The sequence below is a fragment of the Lepus europaeus genome, chromosome 2 (genome assembly GCF_033115175.1).
Source record: "Lepus europaeus isolate LE1 chromosome 2, mLepTim1.pri, whole genome shotgun sequence".
Lineage (NCBI taxonomy): Eukaryota > Metazoa > Chordata > Mammalia > Lagomorpha > Leporidae > Lepus > Lepus europaeus.
In genome coordinates, this window is record NC_084828.1 from 70,101,992 (window position 1) to 70,115,605 (window position 13,614).

General features: G+C 43.1%; 1 protein-coding gene across 3 annotated transcripts in view; it reads right to left on the reverse strand.

Moving 5' to 3' along the window:
• CCDC191 (coiled-coil domain containing 191) overlaps nt 1-13,614 on the reverse strand; it is a 122,898-nt gene that overhangs the window by 62,814 nt on the left and 46,470 nt on the right. For all 3 annotated transcript variants that reach the window (XM_062208422.1, XM_062208412.1, XM_062208404.1), the window contains one exon: nt 7,682-7,872. In XM_062208422.1, the coding sequence (XP_062064406.1) occupies nt 7,682-7,872 (191 nt within the window). The remainder of the gene's footprint in view (nt 1-7,681; nt 7,873-13,614) is intronic.

Sequence of the window (13,614 nt, forward strand, 5' to 3'; positions counted from 1 at the left end):
TTCCTATTTGAAGATCCAGGTGAAGCTGCTGGGGCTCTTGGCTTTGCTTTGACTGGCCCAGTCCTGATCATTGTAACCATATGGGGAGTGAACCAGTGGATGGAAGTAAAATCTTTTCCTCCCTCTTTTTTTTTTTTTTTAAGATGCCAATTAAGACACCTGCATCCCACATCAGAGTGCTTAGGATTTATACCTGGCTCTGGTTCCTGACTCCAGCATCTTGCTAATGTAGACCCTTGGAAGCAGCAGAGATGGCTCAAGTACTTGGATCCCTGCCACCCATGTGGGAGACCTGGATTGAGCTCTGGGCTCCTGGCTTTGGCATGGCCCAGCCCTGGTCATTGTGAAGATTTGGAGTGAATAAGCGATGTCTATCTCTCAAATAAATAAATAAATAAAAATGTAAACAATGAAAGACAGAGTTCCATTATAGAAAATAGCCAGTGCCCAATATGCTGCAAGAAATCAGGGAATTTCTAGCAAGAGTACATATATAAGTCGATCATCACAATTATGTAACTGCATGCGGAGAACAGTGGTCTCTGCTGACCTAAGAATTTAAATGCGAGATCTGGCACTGTGGCACAGTAATTCTTAAGCTGCTGTCTGTGACACTGGCATCCCATATGGGTGCTGGTTTGAGTCCTGGCTGCTCCACTTCCAATCCATCTCCCAGCTAATACACCTCGGAAAGCAGCAGAAGATGGTTCACCTTCTTGGGACCCTGCCACCAATGTGGAAGACCCAGATGAAGCTCCTGGCTCTTGGCTTAGGCCAGGCCCTGTCCTGGCCATTGCAGCCTGTCTCTGTCTCTCATTCTCTCTCTATAATTCTGCCTTTTTTTCAAATAAATAAATAAACATTTTTTAAACAAAGAATTTAAATATGAACAGTACTTCCCAGGATCACCACCTCAAATGATAATCACTGACTGATGCATATTCTAGAACCTAAAACTCAGAGGAACACCAACCAGATATGGGACACTGGGCTACTGACTAATAAGTCCTATATGGCCTAGCATATAAAACTTTTTTTTGAGAATCCAATTTAAATTTATTTTGTCCTGAAAATATAGAACAAAATCCACATATAAGGTAATAACACTATCTTGGGAGAAGACTACTAAATAACTAAAAAATGTCTTGACTGAGAAATGATAAATAACCACATAGCAGTGATCTGATTGTGAGCGGAGATCTGATGCCGAATGTAACAATGGCAGTGCCGTGCACAGCTGCCTTTGGGATGAGCAGGTTTGGCAGGAACAGGAATGAAGAGGCTAATACATTCAATAATGCACCAGGTTCCTGCTGCAGGTAGGCAGAAGTGGAGCGTAGAACAATTCTGTTTTAGAGTTTTAAGGTGGGCCAGGCAAGGTGAGTCTCGTACTTTTGCCTCTCTGAAGGTGATCAGGAGCTCTACGAGCTACAGATGCCATGTGGCTCTGGCCATTCCCAACTCCTTCTCCTCCCCATGAGCACAGAGGGAAGGACAACAGACATGACTGACACAGGCAACCCACACATTTTTGCCCTGAAGAACACGGAAATCAGGAATGCTGGAAACCGGCGATATCTGATAAAGAGATTTACTTATTTGAGAGGCAGAGATACAAACAGAGAAAGGGAGAGACAGAGACAGAGAGAGAGAGAGAGAGAGAGAGAGAGAGAGAGAGAAGCCTTCCATCTGCTAGTTCACTCCCCCAAATGGCCGCAATGGCTAAAGCTGGGCCAGGAGCCAAGAGCTTCTTTCAGGTCTCCCACCTGGGTACAAAGTGCCCAAGCACTTTGGCCACCTTCCACTGCTTTCCCAGATCATTAGCAGGGAGCTGGATCAGAAGTGGAGCAGCCAGGAACCCGGGACGCTGGAGCTTCAGGTGGAGGCTTAACCTACTACACCACAGCGCTGGCCCCTTATGGTCTGTTTTCAATTCCGGCTCACATCCCCCCTCCACCTGCAGCCAAGCCTGACAGTTCACTACGTTCTGTTCCCACCCAAGCCTGCCTCTGTACTTAGCCACATTCTGCCTCTGTCAGAAGGTGGGAGTCCATGAATTCCTATTTTAAAAAAGCTCTTCAGGGGACTGTAATGCAAGATAGCCAAGTCTATGTCACTCCTAAGGATTTATCCTATGGTGCCTTCTGTTGCAATTATTTTTAGTATTTGGGTACAGTTTTTAACTTCCCCCATTTAGGCTGAAAATTGCCAGTAGGTAAAAAAAAATGTTTAATATTTTCAGTCCTGCTCTAAGTACAGTACTTGGGAGAGGGTTATCTATAGAGTGAGCATCAATAAAGCTAGTTGGCTAAATGAACTTATCCATCAAACAGAAAATGAATGATAAACATGAGGGATGCCAAACAGCTAGTTTTTTTCATTGGCTTGCCACAGTAAGGCTCACATCTCTGCCACTGACACTCTGGGCCTATTTCCTGACAACACCTGTTAAAGTATAAGTAGGTTTCTTGGGTGGGACAATCTATTAATTAAGGATTACCATATTAAAGAGAGAGGGGCTTGAGGGACAAAGGGAAGAAATAAAAGCATATACCAGGAAAGGCCAAGAGCATTGGTACAAGAGAGGGTGGGATTGGAGATTTTGTGGAGAATGATATAAGGGCAAAGGGGCCTCCCAGGAAAGCAGTGAGAAATCAGGGAAGCAGGGCTCAGGAAAGGTTGGCAGAGGATGCTGAAAATAAACTCTGCTTCTTCCCAATTTTGTCTAGGGCTGGCTGCAAATTCTGGGAGGAAGGGAGAGAGGTAGAATGAGAAATCTGGAGCCAACTTTCAAAAGTGAACATGCTAAGGAAATTGAAAATAGAGTTCAAATTTCAATACTACCATGTCACGAAAGTCTAATTTAGTGTGTGTACTAGAATTTTGTTGCAGTACCTTCAATTAAGTGAAACTTAATTTAAGATTTGGTTTGGAAACATTTGTTGTTAAAGCTTAAACTGTACTTCAATCCTACATTGAAATTTTATAACGTCATTTCCATAACTACTTTTAAAAGAAAGAAGAAGGACAAAAACAGAGTGACCACAACTCCTATTAGTGAAAGCAAAATGCATTTTTATAAGAAATAAGTGGATGAACCCTTGGGGTGGAGGGGAGACTGAACACAGGCTTAATAAGAGAAGATGGTTGCTAAATTATTAATAAACAGAAGAGGAATTTGTTGTTGTTCCAACAAGAAGGTGGGAAGAATAGAGAGAAAAGAGAAGAAATAAGCCCACTGGCTAGTGAGAGAGAAACCCCAGGTGACAAAAACAAATGCGAGTGCAGGAGCTGGAGAATGGGGACACAGCAGACATCTGAGTAACAGATATAACCAGTGATATCCACGTCCAGGTGGATGGGCCACAGCACCACCTGTGCTTGCCATTCTGGTAAGAGTTAAGTTTCTACAACAAGCAGTACTTCAGTAAGTAACCTGTTGTAGTAAACGCTCTCTCCTATCCCTTGAGCTATTTAGAAAGAATGCTCACAAGCCCTCTCAACTTAAACTGCGAGGCATGGAGCAACAGAGCTCTTCATTCTTTCATTGGTTCTTCTTCTTCTTCTTCTTCTTCTTCTTCTTCTTCTTCTTCTTCTTATTATTATTATTATAAGATTTATTTTTAGGGGCCGGTGCTGTGGTGTAGTGGGTAAAGCCGCTGCCTGCAGTACCGGCATCCCATATGGGCGCCAGTTCAAGTCCCGGCTGCTTCACTTCTGATCCAGCTCTCTGCTGTGGCCTGGGAAAGCAGTAGAAGATTGGCCCAAGTCCTTGGGCCCCTAAACCCGTGTGGAAGACCTGGAAGAAGCTCCTGACTCCTGATTTTGGAAATGCGCAGCTCTGGCCATTGCGGCCATCTGGGGAGTGAACCAGTGGATGGAAGACCTCTCTCCACCTCTCCTTCTCTGTGTAACTCTTTCAAATAAATAAACAAATAATTGAAAGGCACAGTTACACAAAGAGAGAGAGAGACAAAGAGAGAGAGAAAGAGACCTATCTACCTATTGGTTCACTCCCCAGATAGCTGCAATTTCCAGAACTGGTCAAGACTGAAGACAGGAGCTTCTTCCAGGTCTCCCATGTGTATGCAAGGTCCCAAGCACTTGGGCTATTCTCTGTTGCTTTCCCAGGTGCATTAGCAGGGACCTGGATAGGAAGTGGAGCTATCAGGACTCCAACTGGCACCTATATGGGATACTGGCACTGCAGCCGGTGGCTTTATGGTCTATGCCACAGCACCGCCATGACTCCCTTATTATTTAACACACAGACATTCAGTGTCCATTGAGACACCAGGAAAAGTCCTTATGAGCACATTAGGAAAAGAGCTACTGGGTCTTGGGACCCTTCAATCCAATATTTCTTAGCTTCTGCTTCTAGCAGCTAACCTTGAGCTTTTTCTTCTAGCTTTAGTATCACAACCATCTTTGAACAAAATCACAACTTAATTTCCTAAAACAATTTTTAGACTAAAATGCAATATTCAGAGAGCCAGGGATCTGTGGGAAGGCAGCAGCAAGGGAAGTTTATATCTAAAAGCTCCTTTCTCCTCATACGTTTCTAGCATGACTTCCCACACACATTAGGAGGGAGCTGGATTTGAAGTGGAGCAGCCGTGACTCAAACCAGCGGTTTAACCTGCCATACCACCACAATACCACCTCCGAAGTCATTCATTAATACAACTCTTGTTTTTTCTATATAACAATCTACAGTAAACTGCAATGTAATTGAAAAAAAAAAAGGCTGTCTTAGGGAACCATGACAAAGATGCTATTTGTGTTAATGGAAGAGCTGAGCAGTATAGGAAAAAGTAACTGATTCAAAATCAAAAAAGACTAGTTTTAGTCCTGGATTGTCATTTGTTCTCTTTGTACCTTTTATCATCTGTAAATAGGAGCTGGATCAGATAATCCTTGATGTCCTTCTTACTCTTGTAATTTTTTTTTTTTTTTGCTCTAGTGCTTTGTAATGACAACATTATAAAGTAAATATTTTCTAATATTTAAACTCTGACAATTTAAAAAAATTAGTATTGATTCTAAACATTTAAAAATAGATACATGAAAATAATTCACAGATATAAGATGAGAAGTTCTGGGATCTTTAAAAAACAAATTGGCACATCATGCTATTATAAAATCCCCATTTAGTGCTTTTATATGTAAACAGTTTAATTGGGATAGAATCTTAAAATTCTTCAGATTTTTCTTCTACAAGTTTCTTCTGGCATGTCAATCCCACAGGCCACTTTGAACTTCAACATCTCAGTTTCCACTCACTTTATGTCCTTGTCACATTACATCCACTCATAAGCCTCCAGTTTCCCTCCTTCAGCCAACAAATCCTGCCATCAGCCTAATTCCTTGTATCAATTCCTAGGTCCTGAGGTTTTAGAAACAAAATACAGGAGTTTTCTACCTCTTTTTTTTTTTTTATTTTTTACCAAAGAATCTCTCCTGTATATAGTAGGAAAAATAAACTAATTAGGTAACATTCCTGCTGAAAAACCATAAAGAATTCAACATTATTTACCAAAGAATACCAGAACTCCTTGTCTTGGCAGTCAAGGTCTTTTAGGAGTTGATGACCTTCACAACAATATGCCTGATGGTCTGCAGCCAAGCCAGCTGGCTCTACTTCATGCCATCACCCCAGTCTCCTATCTCCACCTGGGAACATCCTATTTACCATACAGAGCCCAGATCAAGGCCCAAAAGCCTTTCCTGGCGCTCTTCAGGAGGCTCTGGGTCACAGCGACACTCCCCTCTCCACGTTCTCAGCCACACAAGGGGACGTACTAATTTACGACTACTCAAAACCTCTGATGGCCGGCAGCGCAGCTCCCTAGGCTAATCCTCCGCCTGCAGCGCCGGCACACCGGATTCTAGTCCCAGATGGGGCGCCGGTTCTGTCCCAGTTGCTCCTCTTCTAGTCCAGCTCTCTGCTGTGGCCCGGGAAGTGCAGTGGAGGATGGCCCAGGTCCTTGGGCCCTGCACCCGCATGGGAGACCAGGAGGAAGCACCTGGCTCCTGGCTTCGGATCGGCGCAGCGCGCTGGCCGAAGCAGCCATTTGGGGGGTGAACCAACGCAAGGAAGGAAGACCTTTCTCTCTCTCTAACTCTGCCTGTCAAAAAATAAAAAAAATAAAAACACCTCTGCTATCTCTAGATTTTGTTTTCCCTATATAACGCTAAGTTCTTTGAGGTCAAGGGGCCTTGAGCTAGTCTTTTATGTATTCTCCCCAGGGCTGATGATGTCACAGGGTTGCACAGCTCCAGGGAGTACCAAGCCCCTCAGTGTAACAACACTCCCACAAACCACCCCTCAATTTTTTCTTCTTGAATGAAGGACAGAGTTGCCAGTAGAGAAGTGACTCCACATAAGCACCTGAGCCCTCTCACCACATAAATAAGTGGTTCCTTCTATATGATTTTGATTCAAGTACACAAAGTTTAGGAAAGGAGAAGAAAATATATTGAATTTTAAGACAATGGAACAGAGCTGATATAAAGGTGTCAAAAATCACTACGTAAGGTGTGGAGCAAAAGACAGCGGAGTGGGAGGAATCACTCTTCGTTAGTTGCCCATCCTAGATGGAGGCTCCCTGTGGTCTGTCTGTCTGTCTGTCTCTCTCTTTCTTTCTTAAGATTTATTTATTTATTTGAAAGGCAGAGTTACAGAGAGAAAAGAGAGAAATCTTCCATCTGCTGGTTCACTCCAAAAACGGCCACAAGGGCCAGAGCTGGGTGGATCTAAAGCCAGGAGCCAGGAGCTTCCCCGTGGTCTCCCACATGGGTGCAGGGGTCCAAGCACTTGGACCATCTTCTGCTGCTTTCCTAGGCTCATTAGCAGGGAGCTACACTGGAGGCGGAGCGGCCAGGACTCAGACCTGCACCCGTATGATTGCTGGCACTGCAGGTGGTGGCTTTACCTCCATCCCACAGTGCCAGCCCTGCTCCCTGTGTCCTTAATTAATGTTCTCTGTGTAAATGGTGATTTCTACCAATGATAATTACTGCAAAGTAAACCAAACTCCCTCCTTTGACTTATAAGATGGTCCCGGATATAAAGCTACTACTACACAAGAGAGCAAGGGAAAAGCCTATTCTTACTTCCTTTAAAGAAAAAATAAAATAAATTTGTTTGCCTATACTTTTCAGTTACATTTTTGTTTTTTAAATTTCACTTATTTACTTGAAAGTCAGAATTGCAGTGAGAGAGAGAAATGGAGAGAGACCTTCCATCCATTGGTTCACTCCCCAAATGGCCTCAATAGCCAGAGCTGGGCCAGGCAGAAGCCAGGAGCCAGGAGCCAGGAGCTGCTTCTGGGTTTCCTATGTGAGTGCAAGGGCCCAAGCACTTGGGCAATTTTCCACTGCATTCTCTGGTGCATTAACAGGGAGCTGGATGGAAAGTGGAGCAGCCAGGATTTGAATCAGCACCCACATGGGATGCAGGCACTGAAGGCAGTGGTTTAACCCAATACACCACAGCACTGGCCCCAATTTACATTTTTCAAATTTGCGATGGAACACAGATAAACCGTGATTATTATATTTTACAGATGGGTAATATGACTACAGTGTTCAGTATTTTTAAAGTTCATTTCTGGGTTTTTCAAGCAGATGTTCTAGATAAATATATCATAAGGACTTTTAATATATAAATAGTTTGTACCTGTTTTCCTCCCTAAGATTGTTTTCCAAGGCTTGCGTCTCCCGCTCAAGCTTTTGGGATCTTGTATAGTCTCTCCAGGCCCGGAGAACCTTCAGTCGAAGCTTCCAATCAGACAACGTCCCAGCTTTCCCCAGCTTAATCTGATGATCAAGCATCAGCTTGTGCCAGGCAGAGAAATATCGTTTTTGACACTGCAGTGAAAACATTCAAAAAATCACCAGTGATCAGTGTCAGCATTTCTAATATGTAATATCAAGGGCCCTCTTCTCAGATTTTCCAGTCACATTTGTTTCTAACAAATCTAGGAACTCTCGGTGAAAGGGAACAAAGCACAAGTCCCTTACGTTAATAATGACGAGAAATATTCAAGCCCTGCATCTAAGGCATTCCCAGCCTCACTACCTAAAGTCACAATTCTCACTGTAAATCACCAGTTCGGTAGGGAGCTGGAATAACAAACTGCACCTGAGACAGAATGAAGTGACTTGGTTGCAAGATTCGGAAGCCCCGCTTCCACCACCACCTTCCTGACAGGCTGTTCGCAGCATAAAATGGCCACCTTCTAATTCATTCCCAGTACTGACACCACGGATGTCCTGCGCAAGTGAATGTAGAGATCCAAGGAGGATGGAATGGGTCGCTGGTCTCTGAGAACAAGACAGCTACAATCAACAGTTTCAGCTGGGCTGTCGCTGACCATGTTAGGGGTTTAGTGAGCAGGTCTAGAGAGACCAGATGAGGGATGGTGCTATGGCGTAGCAGGTAAAGTCGCTGCCTACAGTGCTGGCATCCCATATGGGTGCTGTTCGAGTCCCAGCTGCTCCACTTCTGATACAGCTCTCGGCTATGGCCTGGGAAAGCAGTAGAGAGGTCTTCCATCTGCTGGTTTGTTCCCCCAATGGCCGCAGCAGCTGGAGCTGTGCCAATTCAAAGCTAGGAGCCAGGAGTTTCTTCTGGATCTCCCATGCGGGTGTAGGGGCCCAAAGACTTGGGCCATCTTCTACTGCTTTCCCAGGCCATAGCAGAGAGCTGTATCGGAAGTGGGGCAGCTGGGACTCGAACTGGTGCCCATATGGGATGCTGGCACTGCAGGAGGTGGCTCTACCCACTACACCACAGCCCGACTTGGTGGCTTTTGATCAGCCCTTTGTACTGCTTCAATCCTTGTAAATATACTTAATTTCTACTATTTCAACATATACTAAGCACCCAGCATTGTGTCTGATTTGACACTTCTGAAAAAAATATTTAAGATATCTCTACTTTTGAGAGGCCAAAAACATAAAAAATAAAAAGCAAATGCTAGGGTCCTGGTGCTGTGGTGCAATGGGTTAAGCTGCCATCTTCAGCACTGGCATCCTTCCCACATGTGCACCGGTTTGAATCCGGGCTGTTCCACTTCCAATTCAATTCCCAGCTGATATGCATGGGAAAGCAGTGGAAGATGGCTCAAGTTTTTGGGCCCCTGAAACCAAGTGGGAAACCCAGAAGTTCCTGGCTCCTGGCTTCAAACTGGTTCAATTCCAGCCATTGTTGTCATCTGGGAAGTAAACCAGTAGATGGAAGATATCTCTCTCAAAAAAGAAAGCAAACGCTAGAATTCTTAGAAATAGTCTACATAGGGTGCCAGTTATATTTTCATGTAGACAAACTACACAATATTATTATAATTTCTCACTATGAAAAATCATAGCAACTTAAAAAAAAACCACTTTTTTCCTTTCTATTATGTTAAATGAGGGCACATTTCCTAGACCTTCACTTTAGATCCTGAGGAAGGAAGGAAGGAATGGAAGGAGGAAGAAAGGAAAGGAGATTTGCTGAACACAAGATATGCCTTCAGTCAAAAAAGAAGACATACAGCTGCCAGGGTGAGGGGGTATGCTTTTTGCATTATTATTTACTCATAACATAAAATACAGCATTAAAAGTGTCAACCTGTGTGCCAAAGTTAAATACATATATCCTGTGTCTATTTACCAAAGCTGTTCAAGTGATTCCTCTTGAATGACTTGGTAAAATATTCTGTGTAACTATTTCTAATTTTAACTCCTGGATTATTTCTAAAGACGAAGCAGTACAAATATAATCCACCTTTACGACAACAACACTATTAATAGTGTTTTTTGAATTTCTATATTCCTTTTCTTTGTAAAGTTCAAAGCAGTTTCCATGTAACTATTTAATATTTTTTCCCAAGAGGTTGCCTATATGGACATGTTGGTGTTCACCAGTCACTCCTTTAGCAGAGGATACTATGGAAGTATTAGAATGTGACAATCCTGTAATACCCAGATGGCAATCAGCTCCAGTTCCAAGACCACACAGAACTACTTTTCCCTTATATATCCCCTTGAAATGCATTTCTGTAGGCATTCTTAAAGGCAGGATGATCCCAGTGGTTCTCTTGAGAGCCTCAGTGGCTCTCCTGCACATGTTTCCTTTTCTTCCTTTTTAAAAGATTTATTTATTTGAAAGACAGAGTTACAGAGAGGCAGAAGCAGAGGCATAGTGAGAGAGAGAGAGAGAGAGAGAGAGAGAGAGAGGTCTTCCATCCGCTGGTTCACTCCCCAAATAGCTTCAACTGCTAGAGCTGGCCAATCTGAAGCCTGCAGCCAGGAACTTCTTCCGGTCTCTCACATGGGTACAGGGGCCCAAACACTTTGACCACCTTCCATTGCTTTCTCAGGCAGGCCACAGCCGAAAGCTGGATCAGAAGTGGAGCAGCCAGGTCAAACTGGTGCCTCTATGGGATGCCAAATCATTTTAGAGGAGAAAGCAGGCACACTAATGGAAGAATTTACTATGTATAAGGATTCCTGGGAAGAGGATTTAGTAATGGGGGTCTCTTGGAGTTGGGTTCAGGGATGGGGTGAGTTCTTCGGGTTCGAGGGCCCCCATGGTGGGGTGGGTCAATGTGGTTCAGTGAGGATTCTGTTTAGTGACTCACCTTGGTTGGGAAATTCCCCTCAGGAGACACTAGCAGTACAATATCTCCCTTGGGGAGCATTGGTGATTTCACATCCCACTTAGGAGACACAGGTGGTCTGGCAAGCCCTGTAGAATAATTCTCCTTAGTGTGCAGTGGTGGTCTGACATCCCCCTAGGGGCACACTGTGGTTCGAGGTTCTTCTTGACAACTGTTGGTAGAATCCCCTGCTCCCTTGGGGAAGTCTTGGAAGTTTGAAGGTCTTCCCTTTGGGGACTGCTGTAAAATGGAGGGAGTTTAGGCATCTGAGGATTTTTCTGATTCAGGTTGACTGGAAGGTGGTCAGAGTCCAAGGGTCTTCCAAGAGTCTTTTTCTTTTGAAGGAGCTGTTTCCTGAATGTAGTTCTGAAGGCTTAGAAGTCCAGGATCAATGTGCCAACAGATTCAGGGTCTGGAGAGATCTCTATGTTCTATCAAATTTTTTAGACATGTTCTTCTTTTTAAATTCTTAGATTATCATGTCAAAATAGAGACTATGTTTGGGATGGGGCTGTGGCATGGAGGGTTAAGCTCTGTTTTGTGACGCCAGCATCTCATATAGGCAATCTGGGTGTCATCCCATCTTCTCCGCTTCTGATCCAGCTACCAGCTGACACACCTCAGAAAGCAGAGGAAGCCCTGGCTTCCATGTAGCAGACCCAGATGGAGTTCCTGGCACCTGGCTGTGTACTGACCTAGCCCCGACTGTTGCAGCCATTTGGGAAGTAAATAGTACATGAAATATTTCTCTTTCTCTTAAATAAGTAAATATTTGAACAAAAACCTTATGCTTAAAACACCTAGAGACTGTTACAGTATTATGATTTACTTCACCAAGCTAAAACTTCACATACAGAGAGCTTTGTTGAAAAAGCAAAGAGTTAGGGGTTCACTTAAGGCTAAGACAGAAATGTGCCAACATCCTGATGACTTTGTGAGGTAAAAACTCTCTTCTAAAAAAGAAGGGCAAATTCTTTGCTTCTTGGATAGTGAAGAAAACTAAATACCTAACTTGTCATGGTAGAAAAGTATTGGTTAGGGACATATCTGAACTAAGGAGGGGAAAATTTGAGTTTATAAATTCTACAGTCCATATCTTTATTTATACATACCTAAGTGGAGACTTAAGACTTTGAGAGCAAAATGACTGATTTTAAAGGTCAATAATTCAGTTTCGTTATGTAGACATTAACAATAGCAAAGTGACAGACTCATAGGAACTGCCTCTTGAAATCAGCTTGTTATTGGTTTTTCTCTTGTCTGCTCTGAAAAGCAATCCCATTAAAATTTAAATTAAAAACGTAGTATGAATCAAGAATAGCTGCTTAGTTATTCTTGGTTCATAGCAAACATTATTCAGGTAAACAGGAGTCCCATAAATGTGCTTGGAAGAAAATATTTGGGAAAAAAATATGCTCTCAGTCTCATCTTCTGTTTTTATTTAGACGGGACAGGAGGTGGCATACTTCCATAGACATGATTGATTTACTCTTCCCATTTACTCCCTCCCCTCAGTTAACTCCCCGCTGCTCCAAGACCTGCTTCTTTTCTTCAGTTCTGCACTCTGGAACCACAGTAGAGCTCCATCTCTTTGTTCTTTGAAATAAGAAATATTATTTAAAAGCATAACTGGGTTGGAAGAAGAATGCATTCTGTTTAAGTCAGCAGAACTTAAAATTTTTAGTATCCAGGTAACCAGCTGACCTCCCTCCACTTTTATCCTAGTACATTTAGTTGTTTTTTTTTTTTTTTTAAGATTTATTGATTTATTTGAAAGTCAGAGTTACAGAGAGAGAAAGAAGAGGGAGGGAGGGAGAGAGAGAGAGGTCTTCCATCTGATGGTTCAATCCCCAAATGTCCACAAATGCCAGAGCTGTGCTGATCCAGGTCTCTCATGTGGGTGCAGGGACCCAAGGACTTGGGCCATCTTCTACTGCTTTCCCAGGCCATAGCAGAGAGCTGTATCGCAAGTGGAGCAGCTGGGTCTCGAATTGGTGCCCATATGGGATGTCGGCGCTTCAGGCCAGGGCATTAACCCGTTAACCCGCTGCGCCAGAATGCCAGCCCCACACATTCCAGTTTTGTACCGGTTTTTTATTTTTGATAGGTTTTTCAGATATAGTCATGTGCTCTTTTCCTAATTTTTACCATCTCTTTATCATAGTTGCAGAAATAATTAAGGTCTGACACAGGTAAATAAAATACAGAAAATTACTATGGGAAGAACTCTTCCCAAGTGTGTGTGTGTGTGTGTGTGTGTAATTCTTAAAATAACATACTACAGTATGATGTGTAGAAAGTTTTAAAGTGTAATGTTTTCTTCTCTTAAAAATCTTCCACAAGACATTATTTGGTTGTTAAGGACTCTACTCAAGAGAAGAAATGACAGTTCGCCATGCTAAATTTATTACCTGCACTGGAGTTGCCCTCATTTTGTTGGCAAGAAAAGCTCTTCCCTGAAGTGTAATCACACTGCTGTCACCAGGAATGATTGACATTAGGTGGAACAGCAATTTGCTATCTAATCTTCATTGTAATTCTAACCCTGTCACTAGAGATGCTTGTTCTGATTAATGAAGTGGGTAACTCATCAAAATTCCTCAGCTATTTCCCTTTTGTCAGAAAGCTCAGTGATAATTGCATCAAAATTCTCCATCATGGAAAAATAAACAAGGAATTGTAAAGAGGACAAAAAATGTCAACAAGTTTACAATTTACCTTTGTTGACTGGAACTAACTGCAGCGAAACTAGTGGTCCAGGGGAGTCGGCCAAGGCCTGAATGTCAAGAAGAAAGCTACGCTCACCCCAGACTCCCCAAAAGACTCCTTGCTGCTCCCAAGTCAAAAGGAATAGATATCCAATTGCTACAAAAGGAAGTAATCCTCAACTTTTTTTCCTTTTTTGGGACCACTGTAACTAGGCAAATGACTCCAAAGAGACTACAAAAGAGCCTGGGGGTTGAGG